General features: G+C 40.7%; 1 protein-coding gene across 1 annotated transcript in view; it reads left to right on the forward strand.

The window, feature by feature from the left end:
* Positions 1 to 25,749, forward strand: part of CAMSAP3 (calmodulin regulated spectrin associated protein family member 3) — a gene marked incomplete in the record, with an annotated part of 1,204,937 nt that overhangs the window by 414,731 nt on the left and 764,457 nt on the right. The window contains 1 exon segment of the mRNA XM_044084445.1: positions 24,005 to 24,264. Within this exon segment, the coding sequence (XP_043940380.1) occupies positions 24,005 to 24,264 (260 nt within the window).

The following is a 25,749-nucleotide window of genomic DNA, read 5'->3' on the forward strand; positions in this document are numbered from 1 at the left end:
ATATTACTCGTTCAAAACATGGATGCCAAAAAATTCTCCTCGAGAGCGAAGAACGAGCAGTTTAAAAAAAATATTGTGATTTAGTGGGTTTTGGAGCATATTTTTGAGAGTAGTGCAAAATAGCCTGTAGTTAAGCATTATAGATAAAAGCTGTATAAGCTTTGTTCCACTGTACATTAGTCCATAATGCTTGGCCACAGTTTAACAGATGTTATGTTTTTATGTCGCAGCGGTGGCAGACAAAGTAACACCCAACTTACAATAAGGTCATACATTTATGGAAGTTTCTTTTTGAGAGGAGTGATCATCTAAGTAAGAGTCTGTTGGCCCTATATCAGTATGTTGTGTGGGGTGTTGAAGTAGTCACTTGAGGGCTATGCTCTTCTAAACATTGTTGCTTCTTGAAAAGTTTATGTACGTGTATGCATGTTTTTCTCACTGTATCTGGAGTACTTATCAGAATAAGTCGGTCAGTTATGCCCCTTTTACTGTTCTACAGGCATTGTTCATCCAAAAGCCTGTTACTGTGACACTGAAAATGGAGAGTTAATGTATTTTCTATCAGGCGTTGCTTCTTGCCTCTCAGCATTGTATTGCTACTAGATGAATGGTTATCTAGCTTCACAGTGAGAAGGTTTCATGACATTCATACGAAGAAAGTTTCTTGTCCTTGAGTTTAAATTTGTGCTTCTTGGAAGATTTGCATACATGTGCACATTTGTGTCTCATTGCATCAAGGTTGTGGCCGGAACAAGTCTGTTGTAAGTATCCTTTAAAATTGATTTTGCTGTCCTGCGTTCATTGTGCAGCTGAAAGCTTGTTGTTGTGGTACTGAAAAACAAGAGGGAATGATGCATCTAATGAAACTGCTCAGTTCAGTGTTTTGCTGTACATTTTATGGATCACCCAGGTATGTGATGACTCAGAAATGTAAAAGCAGCTGCAATGCTTGTTGCTTGTAATATGGGGGGGGGGGGGGTGCTTTGCAGTAGTCAACATTGTTGTGTGTATTTTGTTTACTGTGACACTTTAGCTGTTTAGTGCAAGTTGCTAAGCATGCCACAGTTACAGAGATTCAAGATTATGCACTGATTTGTGTGTTTTGCCAACCCTCAACTGAGTGTAAAGAACATGGCTATCGAGTCGTTTTGAGTGTGAGACCTCATTAAGATTTCTTCAGCGACTAATTCTCTTGACAAGAGTTTCTGTCTAGGTCCTGGGTGTGTGCTTTATTGCAACCCGGTAACCTCAGCAAGACCCACTGTCAGAATGTAAAATTGTAGATCAGCAGTAAAAAGCACAGAATGGACCCCCCAGCCCCTATCATACAGGCTTAGGCAAATTCCTTTTAGAAACAATGCAACATCTGGACAAAAATGTGGTTGGAACTTCTAAATATGTGGCTGAAATAGATGGAATTGAAAAGTGCTGCAGGTTTCCTCAGACACTAAACTACCCACAGTTGATAAAATACATTCATAAAAATATTTCTGGCACAGGCAATAATGCCCTTCTAGCCTGTCAATGTATCAAAACAGTTATTCCCATGCTAAGTGTCTAGGTTGTTCTTAAAACTATCTAAACTTGTGCTTGCTTTAATATCATTTGGTAATCTATTCCATGCATCAGCTGCTGTCTCAAAGAACCAATTATTATGTCCCTTATTCTTATAACCCCAAACATTCCCAGAGGTAGTTCTCACTAAATGCCCTATATACCTGAATAACGTCTTCTCTTAAATGTTTAAATGAAACTTTGTACAAGTTCAGATATTTTTATTTTACAGGTTCAGATATTTTCATCTTTCATAATTTAAATTTTCATATTCATGGATGGCCTTGAATGTTTCTGCTGTACTATTTCAAATTTACCCATGCTGAGTTTTACATAAAGTTTCCATATTATTCCACAGTCTAGTTTTGGTCTGATGTAGTTTATAAACAATGATTTCATCGGCTTTATAAACCTTTTTATTGTAAAGCCTTTCATTTTATAACTATCATTAACTAATTGATTGATATGATCAAAAATACACAAAGCTACTTGTTCCCATGCACCCAGGTCCTTAAATGAATCTGATTGCAATCACTGTGCTGTATTAAATATTCACCCTTCAGTCTGTCTTCCAAATGTCACAACCTTAGTTTTTTTTATGCATGTATCAGCATCCCCCTTTTGCCCAAATAGTCAAGTTTTTTTTTAGACAGGCCCTGTCAGTAACTAAAACAATCGGCTCACCCATTTTCATGAAAATTACAGACCACCTTAGTTAAAAAAAAGAAAGATCAGAAAGATGTGACCTAAATAAGTGTAGGCTTAGGACATAGCCTTGTGGGACATCATGACTGCAAACCTCTCAACCGTTTAGTGCAAGAAATCTGGACACAGCTTGAAATAATGGGGTGGACAAAGGCCCAAAAAGTGACATATTTTAGATGATGCTCTTATAAACTTAGAAAGTTGTTAGAATAACAGAATTGGAGTTAACTTGCATTTTCTGAAGAATTTGAAGTCTGAACCTGAAATGTATATTACTATTTAGTGACTTCAGTCCTGTGATCATCCCAGAGATTTGCCACAAAACTATAAATATGAGCAGCATACAGAAAATATGCAGAAAAAACCAGGACATTGTGAAAATCTGGACAGCTGGGAGGTATGCATGACTGTAACCTCTAATTTCACTTTTCCAATTGCTGTATGATACTTGCCATGTCCTATTGGTAAGTCATGCAGCTATCCATCTTATCAAGAGTGCAGCAATCCTTAGTTGTTCTAAGTTATTGATCAGTGTTTTGTGTACTACCCTATCAAAGGCTGGAGATAAGCCTTTAGAAATTGCATCACAGCCACTTTCTATATTTTCTATTATTATAGAACGTTCTATTACAGGTAGTTTTAGTTCTTTTTTCAACATATGTATGTGATCTATGGTTTCAAGTCCCAACCTTTCTAGTTCTGACAATAGTTTATCCAAAATAACCTCTTTTAATTTCCCAAATTAAATTTATCTTTTTTTTCCCAAAAAGAAAGTAAACTTATGAGTCAGTGTAATTCTGTGTTTGTCCTATTACGCTTGCTCTTAAAGATGGGTTTAACAAGTGCATGTCTCCAGTCTTGAGGAATATACCTGTGCTTAAATGACCTAGTGAATAATGGATATGGTACATTTAGTTCAAGCTGAAGTGTTTTTATTACTAATTCCGTCTTCTCCCTGTGCTTTTTGTTTGCCTCCAGTTTGCATAGTTCTTTCAATATAATATAATTAAATTTACATGTCTGAGCTTGCATGGATATTATTAGCACAGTTATCACCCTCTTTGCAGAGCCAGATGGTTTTGCATAAGATTTTGTAAATATATAGTTTGAAAATACATTTTAGAATCCACATACATTTTATTGATTTCTATATTTACTCCTGCCACATCTTGTGCATCTATCAAGTGGTTTCCTGTTATGTTCTGTGTCTTTATATAACTTTCTTCAAAGGTTTCCTTATCTTGTCATACTCTGTGTTTAATTTTCTGTCCGGATTTCAAAGTTAGAGAATGTTACAGGTGAGAGAAGTATATCTGCATTGACTGGAGGGTGGAGTGGCCAATTAAAAGAGCTGCAGTGTGCTTCTTCCCTGATGTCCTTAGGGAGAGGGTTCTACTAAGTGGGTATCTACTAAGTGCTGCTGTGTTAGTGTTTGTCACTCCCCTCCTTTTGCAGTACTTGGAACTGGCTGACGTTGCTGTACTGCCATCCTTTGTCATATCTGAGGCTTATATATCCTAAGAGTCTAAAGAAGGTTTCAGGATGTTAGACTTTGAGTGACCTTAAAATTGAATCTGTATGCATGCTTTTGTTGCATTTAGTTGACTGTGAAAGTTACTTCGGGACATTGCAGAGATGCGAGTTCTAGATAACCTAGCTGGCCTGGTCAATTAGATTTTAAGTTTGTGAAGACTGTTGAAGAGGAAGGCTTAATGTAACAGTACCTTACATGAGTATTGGCAGTAGCTTTGATGTTCATCGTGTTACCCTGCTGCAGTCATCACACTTGGGTTATCCTGCTGTCAGGCGGTCCTGCAGTCAGCTAGAGTTCCAAAGTCTTGGTCCGGCGTCGGTTGCTGTCACTTCTTCCCTGACGTCAGTGCGCCAGGGGTATATAAGAGGCATCCGACGCCATTTTCTTCAGTTTTTCTTGCCGCACAGTGCCCGATGCAGAAGCAGTTCGCAAGTGCCGGTCGGCCGACACCTGAGATTTTCGAATCGAATTTCAGTCCGAAGTCTTCAATAAAGCTAAGTACCCCATTGGGGAACCTTTTCTTGCCTCAGTCGTATGTCAGAAAAAGTTAACAATTGCATTTCTTGTGGGAAGCAAATACCTCATAAGGACTTCCATTCTTATTTTATTCCTTGCCTAGGCCCAGACCACAACGTCACTGGTTGTTGGTTTTGTGCTAGGTTCAATAAACGAACTATCAAGTGTCGTTTTGATTTCGCTCGACACTACTTTGGTAGGAAATTTAATTATACCATGCCGTTGGAGCAACTGACGACCAGCATGCATAAAAAACGCAAAGATAAGGAAAGGCAGCCTAGAACCAAGCCACACTCCGAGGCCTCTGCTGGGCCTGTCGCCTGTTCTCCGGTTTTCAGTGCGGCAACTATACAGCCCCTGACGACCGCAGAATTGGAACCCCAGACAGCTTCGGATTCTCAAACGGAGAGTACTAGGCCGACACAGCCATCTTCATTAGGCCCTTCCGACACCAGAGCAGAAGGAGATCCCGGTGCAGTAGAAACACCTTCGGTTGCAGAAGGTGTCTTCAGACCGACTACACTCTCCATTAAATCTTATGCTAAGCTTAAAACTCCATTAAAACCTAAAAAGACTGTACATCAGTCTCCAGTTCAAGGCCCCATGCCTAAGAAACAGATGCTTAAGATGGCTGAAGATTTGATTACCCTAATCAGGGGTTCCCATCCCCCTCCAGACAAAAGGCCAAGACAAGAGGAGGATTATGCCTCCTCTGACCAGGTTTCAATTTCCTCAGATTCTTCTGAGGGACAGGATTACTCCTTTCCCCCTTATGAAGACTCTGATGCTGAAGACTCTATCCCCTCAGCATCTTCCCCTGAAGACTATTCCTTTGGGGAAACTTTACATACCATGAAGGGAACATTTCCACTGGGAAGGCCAGGACTAATCTGATTTAAAGAAAAGGCTCCGAGAGTTCCTTTTACTTCCCCAGCACAGACCACTTGCTATCCCTCCAGTTTTAGACATTGTGGATGATGTTTACTTAGAATCTAGTCTAAATTCAGACTCTCTACCTCCTGCTCCAGCCAAACCAGACAGATAGTACAGAGTACCTGACTCACACAAATTCCTTTATAAATGCCCTGTTGCTGACCCAGAAACAATTTCCCAGGGTCCCAAAGGGGCTAAGGCTTCTCTGGCTAAAAATCCTGTACCCTCTGAAAGGAACTCCAGAGCACTAGATAGGTGGGGAAAGAAGGTATACACCTCAGCTACTCTAGCTATGAGAGCATTAAATTGTCAGTTTCACATGCTGAAATATCAGCAATTCCTAATGTCTCAATTAAAACAAAAGATGAGCACGCATTCTGAACAGTCTGAATTCAAGGAAATGCAGGATCTGTTGCATGCAGCTGAACAGGTGGGCAAACGTACTTTACAACGTGGATTTGATTCATTGGAAGCTTCCTGTAGAGCAGCTGTGACTGGGTCTGTCATATGCAGGCATGCTTGGTTAAAAGAACAAACCCTGCCTGATCATGTTAAAGCAAAATTATTGGATGCACCTTTACAGCAGGATGTCTTATTTGGTGTCAAAGCAGAAGAGGTTTTAAAGAAAATGGAGGATAAGGCAAAGTCTATGCAGACGGTCAAGGATTTTTTTACAGGTACAACCCCCTCGTTTCAGCAGAAATTGGCCAACAAAAAATTGGTCCTTTCCAGCTTCTGACAGACCACAGAGGGGCAAATACAGACGCCCAAGGGGCAGAGGTCAGTCACAAGGCCCTTACAAACCTCGCCAATAGGGTGCCGCTACCAAGAATGGAGGAGAAGACAGGCCCCAAAATACTAGAAGACAAACACAATGACTTAACCCTCAAACTGCCAAGCAAATCTCTTTTGGCAGCTCCCTTGGGAGGAAAATTAGCACTTTTTGCACATAACTGGCACATCATCACAGAAGACAAATTGGTTCTAGACATTGTCTCACAAGGATACAGATTACATTTTCACACCTTGCCAAGGATGAAAGGAATGCCAAACCTGCCACCAAATCAATAGGCAGAGGCACAAAAACAAATTACAGCTCTCATGGACATGAGAGCCATTCAACAGGTACCTACACAGGAGCAAGGACAAGGATTTTACTCCAGGCTCTTTCTAGTTCCCAGAAAGGACAAAGCATGGAGACCCATTTTGGACCTTTCAGTTCTAAACACCTATTTGCAAGTACCCAAATTCAAGATGCTAACACTACAGCAGCTTCTTCCCATGTTGAGCAAGAAGGCTTGGCTAGTAACGTTGGACCTCAAGTAGGCATACCTGCATGTCCCTGTCAGACAAAATTGCAGAAGATACCTCTGTTTCATTGCAGGTTCAACCCATTATCAATTCTTTGCACTGCCCTTTGGCTTATCTACTGCACCCAGTGTCTTCACAAAATGCCTGGCACCAGTAATTGCATTCTGCAGACAAAGAGGAATTCAAATATACCCATACCTGGACGACTGCCTTATTCAAGGAGAAAGCAAGGACATTCTTTTACAACATCTGGCATTTGTCAAACACCTTCTAAGTTGCCTAGGGTACACAGTAAACAAAAGTAAATCAAAACTAGTGCCCTCACAAAACATAATATTCCTGGGTGCCAGCTTGAATACAACGGCCCAGATGGCTTATCTCACGCCAGACAAACAATTACAGCTGACTCAATACTTCAAAATAATGGCAACAAAGACCCAACTCCCTGCAAGAAAAATTCTGCAGGTCTTGGGATTCATGGCATCTTGCATACTACTAATACCATTTGCAAAACTGCATATGAGGAAATTACAATGGTACCTGAAAAGCGTATGGACTCAACACAGCCACAGCTTGGAAACAATGATACCCCTCATTCCCTGCCTTCAACAGGAGTTTCTATGGTGGGCACAGGCATGTCACCTCAACAAGGGTCAGCCTTTTACCTTACCCACAGCCAAGCAAACTATAACAACAGATGCATCGGACTATGCCTGGGGAGCACACATGGCAGGACAGTGCATTCAAGGCAAATGGACTACAGATCAAAGGCATCTGCACATCAATCAAAAAGAAATGCTAGCTGTACAGAATGCCCTAACAGCTTTCAAGGACCTCTTACACCCAGGCCAACTAATAATAAAGACAGACAATACCACAGTAATGTGGTACATAAACACGCAAGGGGGTACACACTCCTACCCTCTATGCAGGCAAGTAATGACCTTGTGGAACACAGCACTGACTTATCAAGTTCAATTACAAGCACAATTCCTGCCAGGAAAGCAAAACACATTGGCAGACGACCTAAGCAGAAACATCATGGATCCCCACGAGTGGAAACTGGATCCACAAGTATTTGCAATGATAACTCAAAAATGGGGACGCCCAGACATAGATCTGTTTGCCAACCCCCAAAACTATCAGCTTCAAAAATTTTGCACAAGGACATTCCACCCACAAGCTTGGAAAGTGGACGCCCTCACATTCAGTTGGAAAACATTGACAGTATATGCCTTCCCTCCACTGCCTCTTCTAGCAAAGGTGCTGCTGAAAGTCAGATTAGAGAGGCCACAAATGATACTCATTGCTCCAGACTGGCCACGCCAGCACTGGTATCCAATACTAAGGAACATGGCCCACGGCCCACCATGGATTTTACCACAAATTCCTCACCTGCTCTCACCCAGCAAGACAGTCAGATTCTACACAGCCAGCTCAAGACTTTAAATCTGGCTGCATGGCAAATCACCTAAACAACCAGCCAACTCCTCTATCTAAAGCTGTTATGGATGTCATTCTGGAGGCCAAGAGGCCCAGCACCAGGAAAGCCTATTCAGACAAATGGAAAAGATTTTGCGCCTGGAACCAGGCTAAAGTCCAAAATCCCTTTGAGCCAGACATTCCTCAGATTCTACAATATTTAACTGAGATGTTGCACAAAGGACTTTCCTTTTCATCTATTAAGATCCACGCCTCAATGATTTCAGCTCACTACAACAAGGATCCTCCTTTATTTTCACATCCACTCTTAAGACAGTACCTCAGAGGGGCCAAGAACATAAGACCGCCTAGGAGAACACCAACACCAACTTGGGATCTCAACTTTGTTCTGGAAAAGCTTACACTGCCACCTTTTGAACCAGCTTTCTCAGCTGATTTAAAGTTTCTATCATGGAAAACTGTCCTGCTGCTAGCAATAACTTCAGCTAGAAGAGTCTCAGAGCTACAGGCACGAATGGCAGTGGAGCCTTTCCTCATTTTTCATCAAGACAGAGTCTCTCTACGAACTAACCCCTCCTTTATGCCCAAGGTGGTATCCAGTGTGGCCCTAAACCAAACCATTCATTTACCCACCTTTTTCCCAAACCCCCAGAACAAAGGAGAAAGACTCCTGCACTCCTTGGACATTCGCAGGCAACTACGTTACTACTTGAATAAAACTAAGGCTTTCAGAAAATCTGACCAGCTCTTTGTATCCTATGCTACAGCATCACAAGGAAAAGCTATCTCAAAACAGACCATTTCAAAATGGATAGGACATTGTATACATTTCTGCTATACTCATCATGGAAATGCTAGCATTAGGTCCCACTCCACCAGGGCTACAGCTACATCTACAGCCTTTCTCAGGGGATACCAACCAAGAATATTCTGGAAGCTGCAACTTGAAGTTCAGTGCACACCTTCACCAAACAATATCATTTACCTCTATACTGTAGAGCTGGCTTTGCCACTGCAATTTTGCAGGGCCTACTAGCTTCTTCAAACCCTGTTTAACTCCACCACCCATCCTTAGCTTTGGGATTCAACCCAAGTGTGATGACTGCAGCAGGGTAACACGATGAATATAGTACAGTTTTGTACCTACCATAAATGTAGATGTTCGAGTGTTCACCCTGCTGCAGTCTAGGTTACCCTCCCTCCATCCCCTCTGGCCTAGCTGAACCTTTCAATGCCTTTATATCTGATACAACCTTTGTGGTGTATTTGCTTATAGCTGAAGGTATGCTTTGTATGTTCTTTACATGTTTTATTGGCAATATGTAGTGACCTCCTATTGGGAGGGGGCACCTGACATCTGGGGCAAGAAAACTGAAGAAAATGGCGTCGGATGCCTCTTGTATACCCCTGGCGCACTGACGTCAGGGAAGAAGTGACAGCAACCGACGCCGGACTGCGGGACCGCCTGACGGCAGGATAACCCAGGTGTGATGACTGCAGCAGGGTGAATACTCGAACATCTACATTTATGGTTGGTACAAAACTGTACTTTGACTGGGAGATTTGTAGCTTGGTTTTGTAAAACATTTTAATTCTTTTGGTGAGTCTCATCATTTTGTTAGTCTTACTTATTTGTTGTGTGCTCCCTTTACTAACCTTAGATCAAAGTATTTAGATAAAGTTACCCCAATGTACTCATGGCTAGGTTTGCTTTTGATTGTGTCATTTACAGAATGGATGGCAACCATGGATTTTGATCAGTCTATTCCTAATTGCTTTCTATCAGATTTGCTTTCCGGCAAATGACACGTATTTCGTTTCTTGCACCATGGTATAGGATTCTTGCAATGCCTCAATGCATTTTCCTTCCCTTCAGTTATTTTTCTTATGTCCAGTGACTTTGTAATCTCCTTCAGTAAACTTGAGATTTCCCTACCCCAATATCCATTGCTCTTTGTGTGACCCCTGGTATCAAGTTAGGACTAGGGTGATGGTAAGTCCGTAAAACGTTAATGGAGGTATCTCTTTGCACATGCAGTGGTGCTGCCATTAAAGTCTACGGATGAATGCACCACTTATCTTCCTTAACGTTACCAAGAATTAAGCAATTTTTTTGGGGGGGGGTAGCTTAATGGCCCAGAAATATTGGGAGTGAAAGGTAGGGAAATTCACTGAGCATACGCTCCACCTTATACTGCGATACAGGTATAATGTGTAGCAAAACACTTCAAATGCAAGTTGATTTTGCAGTAGCCATGTCTCGAGCTATATTAATCCACCTTGCAGTGACAACTGGATATTTCTGTTTTTGGATGATGCCATAAAGTTTGTGACATCCACCCCATGGAAAACAGTAGTGGTACAACAAGTGAGCCTTGGTGGAGTCCAGAGGTGACTTTGGCCTGCGTAGATGGTACACTGTTTTCATCTGGCTCTTTGGTGCCTGTTGGGAAAGTAATCACTGGGTCATGAGAGTTGTGCTTAATTCTTTAAAAGAAAATTCCATTGTGGTCAACTTTATCCTAGAGTTTTTTTCTCCCTGAGAAAATGGGACATGGGAGTAGTTTAGTGCCCCAAAGCCATGCAGTACTTTTCATTTTTTCCTTGCTAGAGATCATGAAGGTCCCCACCATTTTCTAGTTTTGTTTTGTTTGTTTTGCGTGTTCCAATCTCCCATTGCTTTAGAAAACTGTTTTGTTTTTGCTTACACGACACAGTTTGTTGTAGCAAAGGCTTTTAAGAAATCTAAAAATAGAGCTGCAGTATCCTGTCTTCCATTCATTTCCCTTAGGATACATTTATTTTTATTAGAGTTTTTGCTTACCATATCGTAAGCTATAACTATGATATGGGTTTGAAAACTTAAGGAGAGTTCAAATGGCTTTATTATAGCTTTTCTAATACTTCAGCTTAATAATGAAGTTGACCTCAAGGTTCATAATTGACGTCTAGGAAAAGGGACTTCTCAGATTTAAAACTCTATTTCTGCCAGTGAAGCTTAGAACGATGTTAAAGTGATAGTTCTGTCTCTGGTAGATTTGTTCCATAGTGTTTGTACTGCCAGTCGTATGGATCACACTGTGTCCAGTTTTTTTGTTTGTACTTAGTTTTTTAGATTCTGATACGTATAATTCATGAATGCTGTAACCTGTTGGTCACACTACAACTTTCTATGCCCATTCAAGTTCATCTCTGACTATCTTGTATATAATGTGCAAGTTAGAGGATTAAGATCTGGCTGCTGATCTCAGCTCCAGTTTATGCATTTGGGAAATGAAGTTAAGACATTCACTTATGTATTACAGGCTCATTTTTTGTTGCTGTTGGAGTAGTTAGACATTGCATCAGGAATAAATAGGAAGGTTCTTTGTGTTCATGTTATGGAGTAGATGAGTTAATGCATCTAGGAAAGTGAAATAAGTCTGTGTAAGCCTGAGCTGTATGGCGAATAAGAGGAAGTGTGGTAAACTACTTGGAATTGCCATGGATTAGCTGGGCAAGACCAAGATGCCATATATGTGAGAACGGTTTATGTATATGGAACAGGCACTGTAGTGTCCAAGAGAAACCAAGAGCAAACAAGCTGGGGGGATTGGACAAGTGAAATATTAATAGAGTAGTATAGCTTTCTAGACTGTTAATTGCTGAATAAAATTTATGCCTAAATTATCTGATTTATACTTTCAGAGAGTTTCTGTAATTGCAGGAAACTCTTTGACCCTTGTAGGGTGATCTAGGATTGGTGGTCATCTCTTACCAGAGGTGGTGGTTGTGTTCGATTATCCCTGGAGATATTGTAAAGGTAATGTGTTGCTGCAGGACTAATGAGCGGCTATGTCAGATGAAGTGAGGATGCAGTGTAATATGAGTGTTGGCCTTGAAGCTAATAAAGGTTAAAATAGTTTAATAACTATAAAGAAGAGACACATCTACATTTGGGGCTTTCCACTGTCTTGTCTCTTGCCTTATTAACAGCTGTCTGTAAGGGAGAAGCTGAAAGTTGTTTCATAAAGATCAGGCCAGCAGAGTTCAGTAAAGTAGGCTATAACTGCATCTCCATTGTTAAGTACCTTACTGTTGATGTTCTTCGTGCTTCACTGTTGCAATCATTGCATTTGGGTAATCCTGCTGGCAGGTTGCCCTCAGTCGGCCTGAATTCCAAAGTCTTGGGTCCTGCGTCTGCTGTCGTCGCCCCTTCCCTGACGTCAGGGGTATAAAAGAAGAAGCCGACGCCATTTTCTCCAGTCTTTCTTGCCGCTCGTGCCCGAAGCAGAAGCAGTTCGCAAGTGCCGGTTGGCCGACTCCTGAGATTTTCGAGTTCGAATTTCAGATCCAAAGTCTTCTATAAAGCTAAGTACTCCATTGGGGAAACTTTTTTTCTTGCTCCAGAACCGATTTCAGAAAAAGTTAATAATTGTATTTCTTGTGGGAAGCAAATACCTCATAAGGGCTTTCATTCTTAATGTATTCCTTGCCTAGGCCCTGGTCATAACTTTCTAGGTTGTCAGTTTTGTGCTAGATTTAACCAACGCACTATTGAGCGTCGGTATGATTTTGCTTTAAACTACTTTGGACGCAGATTTAATTATCCAGAAATGTCATCGGAAAGCCATCCGACTACCGGAGTTCGCAAAAAACGCAAAGAAAAAGAAAGACAGCTGAGGTCCTAAACCGACAAAGCTTCTCCTAAGCCAGTCGCCGGTTCTCAGTGAGGCGCTTTTGCAGCCCCTGACCGCTACTTTAGAGTCGCAGGCCGCTACCGACTCCCAAGTGGAGTCGGTCATGCCGCTGGAAACTCAAGGTATTGGAGCCTTGGACGCTAATCCTTCAGAGCCATTGAGCAGGCACAGGCTTCTGAGGGTGTATTCAGACCCAAACATCAATACATCAAACCGACTCCAAAGGCAAAGACTAAAGCACCTTCAAAGGCAAAGAAGCAAACTGAAGAGCCACATGGACAGGCCTCCATGCCCAAAAAACAGATGCTCAAAATGGCCATAGACTTGATTACCCTGATCAGGGGTTCCCATACCCCTCTTGATAAGCAGCCTAGGCAAGAGACCGACTATGAATCTTCAGATCAGGTTTCCATTTCTTCTGATCAGGAATATTCTTTTTTCCCCTATGAGGATTCTGGTGCTGAAGACTCCATACCTTCAGCTTCTCCTGAGGGCTATTCTTTTGGAGAAACCTTACATACCATGAGGGAGCATTTCCACTGGGAGAGCCAAGATTTTTCAGAATCTAAAAAGAGGCTCAGGGATTTCTTGTTACTACCTCAGCACAAGCCACTAGCCATCCCTCCTGTGTTAGACATTGTAGATGATGTATTTTTGGAGTCTAGCCTTACCCCTGACTCCTTGCCTCCAGCTCCTGTTAAGCCTGACAGATGTTACAGGGTTCCTGAGTCACATAAATTCCTTTTTAAAACCCTGCTGCAGACCCAGAAACTGTTTCTCAGGGTCCCAAGGGAGTTGAGGCTTCCACTGCAAAAAACCCTACCCCTTCTGACAGGGATTCTAGGGCACTGGATAGATGGGGAAAAAAGGTTTACACATCTGCTACCTTGGCTATAAGGGCCTTAAACTTAAAATATCAGCAACATCTCATGGCATTGCTTAAACAGAAAATGTTGTTAAACTCTGAATGTGCAGAAAACAAGGACATGCAGGATGTATTGCATGCAGCTGAACAAGTTGGAAAGCATACTTTGCAATGTGGTTTTGATTCTTTAGAGGCCTCTTGCAGGGCCGCAGTTACAGGTTCTGTAATTAGAAGGCATGCTTGGTTAAAGGAACAAAATTTGCCTGATCATGTTAAAGTTAAATTATTAGATGCACCTTTACAGCATGATACGTTGTTTGGTGTTGAGGCAGAAGAGGTGTTGAGGACAAAGCTAAATCTATGCAAACGGTCAAAGATTTCTTACAAGTACAGCCGCCTAGGTTTAGTAGACACTGGCCAACAAAGAATTGGTCCTTTCCTGTGTCAGACAGACCTCAAAGGGGCAGACCCAAATGCCCTAGAGTCAGATCCCAGGCGCAAGGTTTATACAGGTCAAAGCAATGGGGTGCTTCTACCTCCAAAATTGGAGAAGACAAATCACAACCTTACAGGAAACGGTCCCAATGACTTCCCCCTGCCTGCACCAAGCACTTATTTCCTGGCTGCACACTTAGGAGGAAAATTAGCACTTTTTTTCTCAAAATTGGTGCATTACAACCCAGGACAAGTGGGTTCTAAATATCATGTCGCAAGTCTACAAGTTCAATTTCCATAACCTGCCAAAGGCAAATGGCTGGCCAGATCTGCCAAGCAATCAATAGGCAGAGGCACAAAAACAAGTCTCATCCCTCATGGACATGAGGGCCATTCAACAAGTGCAAGAGCGGGGACAAGGATTTTACTCAAGACTGTTCTTGGTACCCAGAAAGGACAAGGCCTGGAGGCCAATACTGGACCTATCTATTCTGAACACATTCAGGATATATCAAAATTCAATATGTTGACTTTGCAGCAGCTTCTGTTCATGCTGGGCAAGAACGCTTGGCTTGTAACTTTAGACCTAAAAGAGGCATACCTGCATGTCCCAATCAGACAAATATGCAGAAGATACCTCAGATTCAAGGCTGGCTCAATGCATTACCAATTCTCTGCACTGCCCTTTGGCTTATCTGCTGTGCCCAGGGTCTTTACAAAGTGCCTTGCACAAGTAATCGCTTACTGCAGACTGAGGAATACAACTATATCCTTACTTGGACGACTGTCTAATTCAAGCAGAGAACAAGGACATCCTTCTACAGCATCTGGCGTTTGTGAAAAAACTTCTAACATGCCTAGGGTACACAGTCATTGAAAAGAAATCAAAACTAGTACCCTCTCAAGAGATACTATTCCTGGGTGCAAGCTTAAATACATCTGCCCAGATGGCTTATCTCACGCCAGACAAACAAAGGCAACTGACTACCTATTTCAAAATGTTAGCTACAAAGGCCCGGTTATCTGCAAGAAAAATTCTGCAAGCTTTGGGCTTCATGGCATCCTGCATCCTACTCATTCCATATGCAAGACTGCATATGAGGAAACTTCAATGGTACCTAAAAAGTGTTTGGACTCAACATTGCCACAGCCTGGAAACTATAATTACTCCCTTCCCTGCCTGCAACAGGAGTTTCGATGGTGGGCGAAGGCTTGTCACCAAAACAATGGACAGCCATTCACATTACCCCCAGCCAGGCAGACACTAACAGCGGATGCAGCAGATTATGCCTGGGGGGCCCACATGGCAGGAGGATGCATTCAGGGAACATGGCAGGAGGATGCATTCAGGGAACATGGAACTCAAACCAAATGCATCTACATATCAATCAAAAAGAGATGCTAGCTGTTCAAAATGCCCTGACAGCCTTCAAGGACCTACTTCATCCAGGACAACTACTGATAGACAGACAACACCATGGTCATGTGGTATATAAACAAGCAGGGGGGCACACATTCTTACCCCCTTTGCAGACTAGCCATGACTTTGTGGGACACAGCATTGACTTACCAAGTACATCTGCAGGCACAATTCCTGCCAGGAAGGAAAAAATACTCTGGCAGATGAACTAAGCAGAAACCTCATGGATCCCCACGAGTGGCAGCTAGATCCACAAGTCTTCAGCATGATAACAAGGAAATGGGAATGCCCGGACATAGATCTATTTGCCTCCCCTCATAACTACCAAATAAAGAGATTCTGCACAAGGATTTATCACAAACAAGCATGGAAAGTGGATGCCCTATCCTTCAGTGGAAAAACCTATTAGTATATGCCTTTCCCCCTCTGCCTCTCCTCCCCAAGGTACTCCTAAAGGTCAGACAGGAGAAGCCAAAGATGATACTGATTACACCAGACTGGCCCCGCCAGCACTAGTACCCAATATTAAGGAGCTTGTCTCAATGCCCAGCTTGGACGTTACCTCAAGTACCGCATCTACTGTCCCAGCAAAACAATCAGATCCTGCACAGCCAACTCAGGACTTTAAACCTGGCAGCATGGCAGATAATGTAGTCATACAAAACACACCTCTCAGCAAAGCTGTGATGGATGTCATTTTGGAAGCCAGAAGGCCTAGTACTAGATCATCTTATGCTGGAAAATGGAAGAGATTCTGTGCTTGGAACCAGGCACAAGGAACAGATACAGCTGTGCCAAATATTCCTCAGATTTTACAATACTTAACTGAGATGCTGGACAAAGGCCTATCTTTCTCATCTATTAAAATTCATGCCTCTGCCATTTCGGCTTATTACAATACAGAGCCACCAATCTTTTCTCATCCCTTATTAAAACAGTACCTCAGAGGAGCCAAAATTTAAGGCCTCCAAGGAGATCACCAATGCCTGCATGGGACCTCAACTGTGTCTTGGAAAAACTCACCATGCCTCCTTTTGAGCCAGTTGCTACTGCTGATATAAAGTTTTTATCTTGGAAAACAGCTCTGCTCCTAGCAATAACTGCAAGATAAGTTTCAGAGCTACAGGCACTCATGGCTGTGGAAACATTCATAATTTTTATCCGGACAGGGTCTCTCTGAGGACAAACCCAACATTTTTGCCTAAAGTGGTGTCCAGTGTGGCTCTTAACCAAACCATTCATCTGCCAACTTTTTATCCAAATCCACAGAACAAGGGGGAAAGAATTCTGCATTCTTTGGACGTGCACAGACAGCTTAGATTCTACTTGGACAGAACCATATTTTTCAGAAAGACGGAGCAATTACTAGTGGCATATGCTTCAGGATCACAAGGAAAGGCTATCTCAAAGCAGACTATTTCAAAGTGGATAGGCCACTGCATTAGTTTCTGCTACTTATACCATGGCAAGCCAGTGCCTAAGGGCATTAGGCCACATTCCACCAGAGCTGCAGCCACTTCAGCAGCCTTTCTCAGGGGAGTACCAACTAAAGACATTTTAGAGGTAGCTACTTGGAGTTCACTGCACACCTTTACAAAGCACTATCATCTGCCACTCTACTCTAAATCCAGGGCAGGCTTTGCCACTGCAGTTCTGCAGGGTCTCATAGCCACTCCTAATGTGGTTTAGCTCCAGCCTCCCAACCATAGCTTTGGGAATCTACCCAAATGTAATGACTGCAACAGTGAAACATGAAGAACATAATACAGTTGTGTACACTTAACATAAATGTAAATGTTCAAGTGCATTCACTGTTACAGTCCAGGTTACCCACCCGCCATCCCCCCATTTTCTTCTGATGGAATGTAACTTTCCTTTGATTTATACAACCTATGTGGTGTATTTGCTTGTGGATGAAGGTAAAGTTTATATTGCTGCATGTAATTGTATATATACATATAAATTGTGGCTACCCTTTTAGGGGCACCTGATATCTGGGGCAAGAAAAACTAAAGAAAATGGCATTGGCTGCTTCTTTTATAACCCTGATGACCTGACATCAGGAAAGGGGCAATGACAGCCATCGCAGGACCCAAGACTTTGGAATTCAGACCGACTAAGGGCAACCTGCCAGCAGGATTACCCAAATGTAATGACTGCAACAGTGAATACACTCAAACATCTACATTTATGGTAAGTGTACACAGCTGTACTTTTCTTTCAGGGGAGTGCTTGAAAAGCTATTCATTACTGTTCATACATTGCACATTAACAGGAAGAGAGTATATATGCAGTCCTGATGACCATTTACCTTTTAATGGTTCAGTAAGTTTACATAGTCCAGACATGTTCCACTCCGGTATGTTCTGCAGAATGGCTGTCTGACTCAAAAACAGCAAATGGTTTGGGTGCACTATACATGTAGACAGTTTAAATACTCTCACTAGGTATTCTGAGACTGAGGTTAGCTTTGGTAGCCTTGTGTACACAATCTATTGCATACATTTACTTAAGGGGTAGGTGGATCAGACAGAGTGCACCATTTTCAGCCACAGATTGTTACAGCAGTAAAATTAATATAACATGAGAACTGGAATCAAACCATTCTGTGAAGAAGATTAAGACGGTAACACATTCACATGCAGCACTTGTGCAATTAGCAATTCCAATTACCAGATGAACAAAGTGACTTATTTACTAAGAAAGTGTGACAGATTAGTGTAGTTTCCCCCAAAATGGTTAAGACGTATAAACAACATGTGCCTGATTCAGCTGTGTGATAGGTATACCATGGCTCAAGTCAAGTACTGAGAGATACAGCAATAGTTTTGAAATCAGTCCAGTTCTGTAATGGTCTTGTATATCTTCTGTTTGTATATTAAGAACAGAAGGCATGTAAGCTTATTAGTAATAATGGTGGAGTTAAACTTTCAGCCTGTAGTCAGAGCTAGGTGAATTACTTAAATGCAGTCTGAGAAGCAAGTTCATTGGTGCATGTTTGCTTGTTTTAGATTCTGGTACTGCCTACTGAGCAAACCTTAGAAGAAGTCTGTCATGTGGCTTGCTCAGCCTCGTATACTATGCAGGATAACATTGTGGCAATCAAATTAATATCAACAGTATGTACTTTGATTTCTGCTTGTTACTTTTACATTTGCCTTCTGCATTAAAGTGTTAGTGTAACAGCCTCAACCCATTACCTATTGTTTCAACACATCGGTGAGATCGCCCTCTAAGGTCAAATTTCACAATTCAGTTTTTTTTTTTTTTCATTGCGTCAATGGACTCCTCCTCGAAGGCAACATTTCACAATATCACTCCAAATGAGCATGAGGCAAGGGTGCCACAGGTGATAAACTGTGCACGATAACTGGGAATTTCAGCACAACTCTTCTGTGAAATGCAATGGACCCAGAACTCCCTCTCACTGAAAGATGGTATACCACATAAAACAGTGCAGTGTTGAGTGCAGATATGTCTACTATTTAGTGGAAAATATGGTTTGCAACTTTGGATGATAATTATGGGTGTGGTACAGGTGTGAATTGGTGGACTCATAGTGGAATAGTTGGATAAGCATAGGAGAGAAGTGAAGAAGGTGGACCATTTTCTCATTTTTATGAAGATTGTTTATGGATACTAAGGGCATATAATTGTACAAAACTTACAGAGCTAATGCAGTGGGATTGTCCCTTAAGCAAGACATATTTATTTTCTACCTTATTGATCATTTTTTCTCTGAGGTGCAGCTGTCTTGGAATGAGAACAATAAAATAATGGATTGCTGGGGTGCAGGAGGCCTTTGCCATCTAAACAAACTGCTTTTCTGATTTTGTAGTAATGCATTTGCTCACTTACTGTACACACACAAGTATGTCTCTTATAAGGATTCATACACTTGAGATGTCAATTTTTAACTTTTTTTTTTCCTGGGTAGGATATGAAGCTTTGCAGAATCATTGTGAATCTGATATGCCATACATTATATGCCTAGGTTTGTAGCGAGTACTTTATTGTACAATTCTACATCCATCCATAACTCTTTTTTCTCTTTTTTGTACATGGAGTCCTGGAGTCACATCAACGGTGACTGTCATTTAGATATTGTTTTTTAAATTCAGTTTTATGTTTTTTGATGGCATGGGAATTTGCTTAGCCTTCTTCTCTGCCATTATATGTTCAGAAGCTTCTGTATTCTTTATATAGTCGTGTTTTCAATATTTTTATATTACATCTGTTAATTTTTACAGATTATGAATGATCTTCCACCCGAGTTGTATAACCTGGGTAAGTCAGATGAAACAGGTTGGTCTGGCTTGTCTGTAAACAGTGTACTTTTCCAAGTACTTCAGCCATATAAACTTGTATACTTGGAACATCCTTGATTACATTTCAGCTTCTTTAAAATACTCTTACATTTTGGCTACTTTATTAAAACGTTTTACTTTGTCTAGAAAGTGAAAGTAACACTTGGTCTGTGCAATAAGTGTCTGTTGTATTCCAGGTTGGCGTTACTCATTTTTATTCTCTTCCAACGGGACAAACACACTGATGTCATTTTGTTTTCTTCATTTGAGTTTCCCTTTTCTCGTAAAGCAGTCTGAAGTCCTTAAAATATTAGATTTTCACACCCTGTTCCCCTAGCTAAATCATGATTGCCTTTGCTTGACCGAAAACTGGGTCACTGGCTTCCTTTTGGAATTTCTGCACAGAGTGTTTGAAACTTTCATCTTGTACTACAATCCGGTTTGGGTTCTTTGTCATATTTTAAATACCATAAGGTAAGCATTTTCTGCTGCTGCTGCAAAATAGTGCTTAGATTATATTTTTTGAAAGTAAATAAATCAGTTCATCCAGTCAGTTTCTTTTATTAGGTTTCTGCACTCTCAAAGTTCACATTAAAAGAGCTGTGAGATTCCCAAAGCCACAATAGATTTACAGCCTTAGTGGAGGGGCAAATCTGCTGTAAATGACAGTATACAGTAAAGGAGCTGTGTATTCCAACAGACTTGGCAAGTTTTATGACCTCACTAGTTAGGTTAAAAACAAAAACAAGAGCTGCAATGTTACAGCTGTCTGTCTGGATTTAGGTCACTATTAAAATGTGATGAGAGAAGGGCTAGGATGATAGAATTCTAAAGAAAGTATCATGCTAGGTCATTCATATCCAGCATAATGTTCAGTGAGAAAACCTAAATAGGATTTGTCATGTTTTTTTTTTTTGTATATGGCAATGTAATGATCATTTTTCTGTATGCTTTTTGCTACTCTGCCTGCCAAGCATCAAGCTTCCTCCTGTCAATCAAATTCATTTGTTCTCCCATTCTTGGTATTCCCCACTGAGGGCGAGAGCTGGCCAGAGGAGGTAATCACAAAGGCAGTTAGCTGTGTTTTGTGTCATTACTAGTGTCCCCTCAAGGATGATGTATTTAGTTTGGTGCGAATGTCTCCCCAGGGTGGGGTAAATTGTGACCCACATTGTAGCAGGAGTCACTATGCCTTTCCATGTGAGTGCATGCCCCTTTGCACCCACGATGAGGGCTACCAAATTCATGGCTTGGTGTTAGGCTCCCCTCTTCTTGGCCATCCTTTGTATCTTTGCTGCTCCTGTGATATATTGTGGAGTTGGATGGTCCCATTTACCCCCTCCCTCTGAGGATGGGCACACCCATTCTCCCCACATCAGCTTATGCAGACACCCAAGACACTAATAAAAACATGGTCACACAGGGTATATTGATGGATTTATCTCTCTACTCGAGTGGAGTCTGCTATGCAAGAGTCATTCTGTAAAGAGGAAAATAGAATCTGGGAAAAGTAAATGTTGTGAGTAGGGTGAAGCTGTCTTTTAAGAATTCTGCCTTCACAACTTCATGTAATCTCTTTGGATGATACTAATTTTATGATGGTCTTTCACCATGTTTTTGCTAGGCTTTAGTCATTACAACCTCCATCTTCATGGTGGTGGTGATGGGATGCCATGAAATCAGTCTTTGTGGTGTCAGTCTAATTTTCAGTTAGCAGCTGGTATAATCCTGTCATCACTTCTAACAGAAATTGCTTTAATAAGTGGGTCCCATAGCTACATTTCCCATTATATTAATAGAAGGGCTGTGTCTTTAAATGCTTCTTTGATGGAATGTTTAGGCCATAGCCCCTGACATGAATGTACAGAATAAATCACTTACTCCTTCTCAGGTGTATGGTTCTGCCTAAATCGGAACTGAAAATTGGCCTGAGTCCTTCAGCCCTCGGATGGCTACAGTGTAACATTGAGCAAGCTGCTTAAACAGACATTGTTCCAGGGTCTCACCTGAAAAGGGACTGTGTCCAGTGGACCTACCTGATTAACAAATGGTTATTATTACAATTATGATGGTGTGCATTTTCTTTAAGAAAGTCTTTCCTATTATGCCCTTCAGAAACTGTCTTAGAAACCATGCAACATTTCTGCTTAAATGTGATGGATTTATCCTTTGCTCAGAGGTCGACACTAATAATACCTTTGCTTGTAGGTCCTTTTATTTTAATGCAGCAGGACTATATTTTGGTATGCAGAAGCTGAATTGTACTCGCATTTTTCACTTTGTAGTGCCACCACAGTGTATGAGGCCACTTATTTCTAAAGCTGACTTTAGTTTTATGGTTAAGATACTGACTTGAAACGGGTAAATGTTGCTGTTTATTTAAGAAAAGTGATGTTTGTCTGGGTATGTTAATGTAGAGATGCCCCTATGAGCCATTTAGTGTGCTAAGACTACAGCCAGCTCCATACCGCTCAACCTCTTAGAGCAAGAAATCTGGACAAAGCCATAAATAAGGGGGTGGCACAAAGGCCCAAAAATAGGGACACTTTTTAGTTATTGCTCTTACAAACTTAGGAAGATGATAGAATAATAGGTATTGCATTCGCATGGATTTTTTGAAGGTTATTAAGTCTGAAACTCAACTGTCATTTGTTTTTACTTTAATCCTCAATGTTTTGCCAGAAAACCACAATTTTATGAGAAAAAGACCAAAAATATGACCCAAAATATCAGGATATTATGTGAAAGTCTGTACAGTTGAGATGTATAGCCAACTCCCCAGTTTATCTGAGCTGTTACCTTCCTTCACCTGTCGTAGGCCAATTTGCATTTCCATTATACATTACGAAAGGACGAAAGCAATAAACTACCTCTGCAAGGCTCTAACCCAGGACCCTGCACTTCATACACAGTGATTTACCACTAAACCATGGCAGATATGTGCATCTAGATTTTCTTGAAGTACAGCTAATTTCTTTTTATCCTGAAGTAATTTTCCTTAAATTGTAATACCATTAGATTTATTTTCTAAAAAAAATACTTCAGTTTGAAAGAACTTTTGCGGAGTCTGGAGCATTGTGAACAAGATGAACTCATGAGTGTGTCTGAAATTTCATGAAAAACATTGCATGCTTTCAAGTATCTCCTACATTAGGATGAAAAAGAAAATAATCACCTTGATTGGTTTTACTTACCCATACTATTACAGTAATGTAAACATTGACATCTGAAGACGATGCTTCCTTATTCTCTGAGTGCTGAACTTGACAAAATGTGGATTATAGCTACAGGGAGGTCTTTTTATTCATTGGTTAAAATGTGAAACTTTCTAAGCAGTTTGGGACCATGTAAGAATTTTTTTTTTAAGTTTAATAGCTGGTTATTTAGAAGAAACTTTACTCCTTAAATGTTTCATCAGATACGATATTCTTTGAGGAAAACAGTATTAGATAAGTTTTTATGGTAGTTTGTGTTGCAGCCTGTGATTTGTTTATTTTTTTACACCATAGATGGTTCCAACACTGAGCTATGAAACGTGCTTTGTGCATTCTTGTTTTTTTTGTTGCATAGTACCAGTTAGCTTGAAAATCAATGCACTAACGCCATTAGCTATTGCTTGATGATGTCGTATACTTACAGAAGATTAGAACGTCAGTATGCCAAGACATTTAAATGTTTAGTTTGTCTGCTCATAATGAACCGTAATCCTCTCAAAGGAAATGAGAGACAATTTAATGCCTCAAAAAGAAAAGTATATTACAACAAGACTTGAGGCTACGTGACTCATCACTTCACTCCCATTGTACAAAAGCACATAACCAACATTTCTGCTTAAGATAGGTTTTTTTTTAAATTACAAATTACTTTGACATTTTTTCATCTTTCATGGAGTGATTTACAGCTTGAAATTCAAATAAAAGCAAGTTGAAATTCAGATGAAAGAACTAAGTTTCCAGTTGAGCTTTGGAAGAAAAGTCGCTAATCTAGACACAACATTGTAGTCACCCCATTTATGAACCAGGAAGGATTTTAGCAATGGTTTAGTGTTAAGTATATTTTCAGAGTTCAGTGGTTTAAATTTGTCTTCATAGTGAAACAGGATATGCCTGTGCAGTATTCTTACACAAGTCCTTACTGCCTGGGGAGTGATAATACAGTGTATTTCTATGCTAATAAAGTGATGCACATACGATAACAGTATTTTGGCTGTTTCTAGAGGACTATCCTCGATTTTTGTTTTAGGTAGAATAGAACCTGCTGAGAACTGAACCTTTTAGAAAGTTTTCCTTGTTCTCTTTGCAGAGCATGTTCCTGAGGAGCTGAGAGAGCCGTTTTACACAGACCAGTATGAACAGGAACACATCAAACCTCCAGTTATTCGACTGCTGCTGAACACTGATATTTACTGCAGTGTGTGCAGCAAAATCTTGCCAAAAGAAGAGGGTGGCTCATTGCGTGATAACAATGCAGTGCTTCAAGTTTTGTCTCGGCAAGGACTTCAGCCCACAGAACAAGATAAACCAGTGACGGATACTGACCTTAGACAGAAGCCCATCAAAATGGTAAGTAGACTTCAGTAATACTGTTATTAGAACTGCATATCTGATGGAGTCCCATCTTCAACAACTACTGGGACTTGTGCCGTAATTGTTGGGATAGGTTGATGAAACTTTTGAGACTGTCACCTCCTCACTCTATCCCATACTGCACCTTGAAACACCTCTCCCCATTTCCTTTCTGCTCTGAAAATCTCAAAGGCTGAAGGAAACTACTCATGACTACCTTTACCAAAATTATTGATATTTGTTCTCCATTTTCCAAGGGGCTGGAATTTATTTGTTTCGTTTTATTTTATTTTAGATTTTATGTACAGCCTTGGCCTACATTAACAATTTTCAGGTCTGTCCAGTGGTTATAACCTAATATAACAATAAAGCAATTCAAAAATTTACACAGTAAATTGACAAAACATAGAATGACAAAAGTGTAGCTGACATAAATTCATGGTTTGCAATGTGGCAATTAAGTAAGCAATTGTATTATGTTTGTTTACAGATAAGGGAAGAGGTGACATTAAATGCTGTAGCAAGCCATAGTCTGAGAATTTTTTTTGTGTTCCATTAATTTAGTCTTTTAAAATTGTATTTAACATCCATGTTATTTGGTTAATAATTTACCTTGGAGACATTTTTTGTTTATTTTATACTAACAACCTTTTTTTTCACTCTGTCCCTAGGCCTCTCCATTTTCCATCATGACATTGTCATCCACCTTAAGGGGTGTGTCTGTGACTCGACACATCCCACTTGACAATGACCATAATATATGTTTATATTGTCTAGTGTTGTGTACAGTACCTCGGTTTGTTCTGTTTTGCAGCCATTTCAGTTTTGCTAATAAAGTGAGTTGAGTCCTTCGAGTCTTCTCTCTGAGAAGCTTTCCATCTTTGAAGCTGGAAGTTATTGTCTGCTTCATTTCATTGATATTACTAAATAATGTTGTTAGAGAGCCTTTGAGGCCTTCCTTTTGTGAGAGATGCTTTCCACATTGTAATTTGAGTGTCTCTTTCATCCCCTTTTTCTGTCACAATTCTAGGAAATATCATTCCGCTTCTCATAAGAATAATTAAGATGAAACGCATTTGAATTTCAGAAAGTTTGATGATCCAAGGATTTCCACAGACCGTTTTAGTCTTCTAGGGCTTCCTTGGTGCATGCCAGCCTCTGTTTCTCAGGGTCCAGGCCTTCCCTAGACCACTGTACTAAAATTAATTGTAAGTAAAGTTATGGAGCCAGCATCTAATTCTTCTTTAAGAATTCTTTCTTTGCTTGTAGTGGAATTCTTAGTCAGAGACATACCCAACTTCTTCCCCAGTGTGTACAGAGTCTTGTCCCCAGTACCACTTGAGCTGCCTATTAGTTTAGTGTTTTACTTCACTTGCCATAAATTATGATTTCCTGGCTGCTGACACTGAGACAAAAGACTAGAATATTTTCCAGAATTCTTGCCCCTGTCCTCTTGGTTTCAAGGTTGTTGGGTTCAGTAGT

Source organism: Protopterus annectens, chromosome 9.part0, assembly GCF_019279795.1.
Source record: "Protopterus annectens isolate FY-2018-M chromosome 9.part0, PAN1.0, whole genome shotgun sequence".
Lineage (NCBI taxonomy): Eukaryota > Metazoa > Chordata > Ceratodontiformes > Protopteridae > Protopterus > Protopterus annectens.